Source organism: Chinchilla lanigera, unplaced genomic scaffold (assembly GCF_000276665.1).
Source record: "Chinchilla lanigera isolate Chin_1 unplaced genomic scaffold, ChiLan1.0 scaffold00137, whole genome shotgun sequence".
Classification (NCBI taxonomy): Eukaryota; Metazoa; Chordata; class Mammalia; order Rodentia; family Chinchillidae; genus Chinchilla; species Chinchilla lanigera.
In genome coordinates, this window is record NW_004955538.1 from 2,167,337 (window position 1) to 2,169,877 (window position 2,541).

At 61.3% G+C, this 2,541-nt stretch overlaps 1 protein-coding gene across 2 annotated transcripts in view; it reads left to right on the forward strand.

The window, feature by feature from the left end:
- Tnfaip2 (tumor necrosis factor, alpha-induced protein 2) overlaps window positions 1-2,541 on the forward strand; it is a 13,540-nt gene that overhangs the window by 7,564 nt on the left and 3,435 nt on the right. For both annotated transcript variants that reach the window (XM_005410765.2, XM_005410764.2), the window contains exons 8-11: window positions 16-139; window positions 800-922; window positions 1,130-1,285; window positions 1,412-1,533. In XM_005410765.2, coding sequence (XP_005410822.1) covers window positions 16-139; window positions 800-922; window positions 1,130-1,285; window positions 1,412-1,533 — 525 coding nt within the window. The remainder of the gene's footprint in view (window positions 1-15; window positions 140-799; window positions 923-1,129; window positions 1,286-1,411; window positions 1,534-2,541) is intronic.

Sequence of the window (2,541 nt, forward strand, 5' to 3'; positions counted from 1 at the left end):
CACCCCCCCGCCCAGGACATCCATGGAGCAGAACTGGTCAACAGTGCAGAACCCCCGCAGCCACCTGCTGGACCCCCTGAGTGAACTCAAGAGCCACGGCTTTGACACACTGCTCCAGAGCCTGTTTGAGGACCTGAAGGTGCCTGGAGCGCTTTCCCCGGCAACCGTCCGGAGCCTAGGTGGGAGGGCGGGAGGTGCAGAGGGGCGCAGGAGGCCTGGAGGAGCCCCGACGCCCCTCCCCCACGCTGCCCCAGACGGTCCCGCCTGCCCCGCCTCCGTGATGATGCCTAACCCCAGCTCCTGGGCTGGGGGGGGGGGTTCAGCAGCCGCAGTCATGTCTCTTAGGGGCCAAGACGTCTGCAAAAGGGGAGCTGGGGATCCTTCGAAAGGCCAAGGAGGGTTCACTGCCCAGTGTCCCTGGGAGACCAGGGACAGCTGGTGGGTGGCGAAGCCCGGGGCGGTGAGTCTCGGTGACTTGGCGCAGGTCTTGCAGGCCAGTCCAGCAGAAGGCTTTGTTTATGCAGGAATTTATTTATTTAAGAGGAGGCAGTGGAAAGGGCCTCGGGGCCGGCAGACGGGCGGGCCTGGCTCCTGAGCAGCAGCTGGATGGCCTTGGAGGAGAGTGCATGGACTCTGCCCCACTTCCTGTCTGGGGGAGCACGACCTGCCCTCTCTCCGGGTTCCCGGGAGCCCGAGTCCCCAGCCCCCACCGTGGGCCGTGCGTCAGCCTGAGGGTGGCTGTGCCCGGAGCCCTTCCTCTCCAGGGCTGACCAGACATCCTGCCTGTCTCCTGTCTCAGCCCCTGTTCAAGAGGTTCACGAAGACCCGCTGGGCGGCGCCTGCCGAGACCCTGGAGGAAATCCTCACCACCGTGGGCAGACGGCTGCCGGAGTTCCGGGAACTGCAGGACTGCTTCCGTGAGGTGCGGAGCCCCTGCGCTGGGGCTGGAGCTGGGGCTGGAGCTGGGGCTGGAGCTGGAGCTGGGGCCAGGGCCACCCATATACCCCTGCATGGTGCACTCCTGGGCTCTAGCTCCGGCCCTCCCTGGATTCCCCGCTTTGAGGCCTCCAGGGAGGTGGTGAGCTCCCCGCCAGTGGTTGGCTCATGCTGCCCTGGCACTGCCCTGCAGGAGCTCATGGAGGCCGTGCACCTGCACCTGGTGAAGGAATACATCATCCGCCTCAGCAAGCGCCAGCTGGTCCTCAAGACGGCCGAGCAGCAGCAGCAGCTGGCGAGGCACATCCTGGCCAATGCCGGCGCCATCCAGCGCTTCTGCACGCAGAACGTGAGCCTTGCCCGCCCCCTCCAGAGCCCTGCAGCCCCGCGGGGTCTCCAAGCCCGAGTAGTCACTGCCCTGAGCCCGAAGGCCATGGGGCAGCACGGCCTCCCACAGCCTGACCTGTGTCTCCAGGGCTCCCTTGCAAACTGGCTGCAGCCTGCCCTCCCCACACTCGCCGAGATCATCCGCCTGCAAGACCCCAGTGCCATCAAGATGGAGGTGGCCACGTACGCCACCTCGTACCCCGACTTCAGGTGAGAATGAGGGGCCTGGGATCCGAGCGTCAGTGTGGCCCAGCCAGGCCCCACAGTGGACCCCGCAGGTGTCAGCCCCTCAGACCCACACAGCTCAGCTGCTGCTGTGTCACCAAGACGCAGTTGTGCATTGAGCCCTCGGTCCAAGCCACCAGGCTGCCGCTGGGTGTCCCCATCCCACGGCTGAGGCCTGGAGAGCAGGAGGAACGTGTCCAGGGTAGCACGGCGAGCTGACAGCCAAGCAGTGTGGTCCCCAGGCCATGTGCTCAGCCTTACGTGATGCTGCCACTCAGAGAGGAGACTGACTGCAGAGAGCCCAGGGTCTTGCGGGGGAGGGGTCCTTGGGCACTTGGACCTATGCTTTGGGCCCTGGGCCCCCAGTTTGGGAATAGAGGCTTACCTCTGTCCGTCGGAGGGCCGGGTGAGCCAGGAGCATTGATACTCAGAGCTGCACCCTCTGACAAGGGAGGGAAAGTTTGATGTGTTTTTGGTACCAGGAATTGAACTCAGGACCTTGTGCTTGCCAGGCAGGCACTGTGCCAGTGAGCTAAATCCCCAGCCCCACAGGGAAAATTTGAATGGGCCTTGACTGGGGATGATATCCTGGTCCGGCCCCTGGCTGAGCTACCCCATCAATCCACTTGTTCATCTCTCTATCCATATACCACCAACTGATCAGGCCCGCAATGTCCCAAGTAAGTGGATGACAAAGGCTTAAATAAAAGAGACAAGTGGTATGATTTTAGGGCTCCAGGAGGTTCAAAACCCTCTAACAGAATTTGAGATTCTCTGGGGGCTAAGACAAAGAACTTCTCTGGTCAGCCTGTATTCATTTGGTTTTCAAACAAAGGATGGGGGCAAGGGGATACTGAGGAAATCACCAAAATCTGAGCAGGACCTTGGGAGATATTTTCCCAAGTAGTAAATTATGTCAGTCAGGAGAACTACCTTATCTCTAGGGTTTTGTTGTTGTTGTTGTTGTTGTTGTTTTCTGTTTTTTTTTTTTTT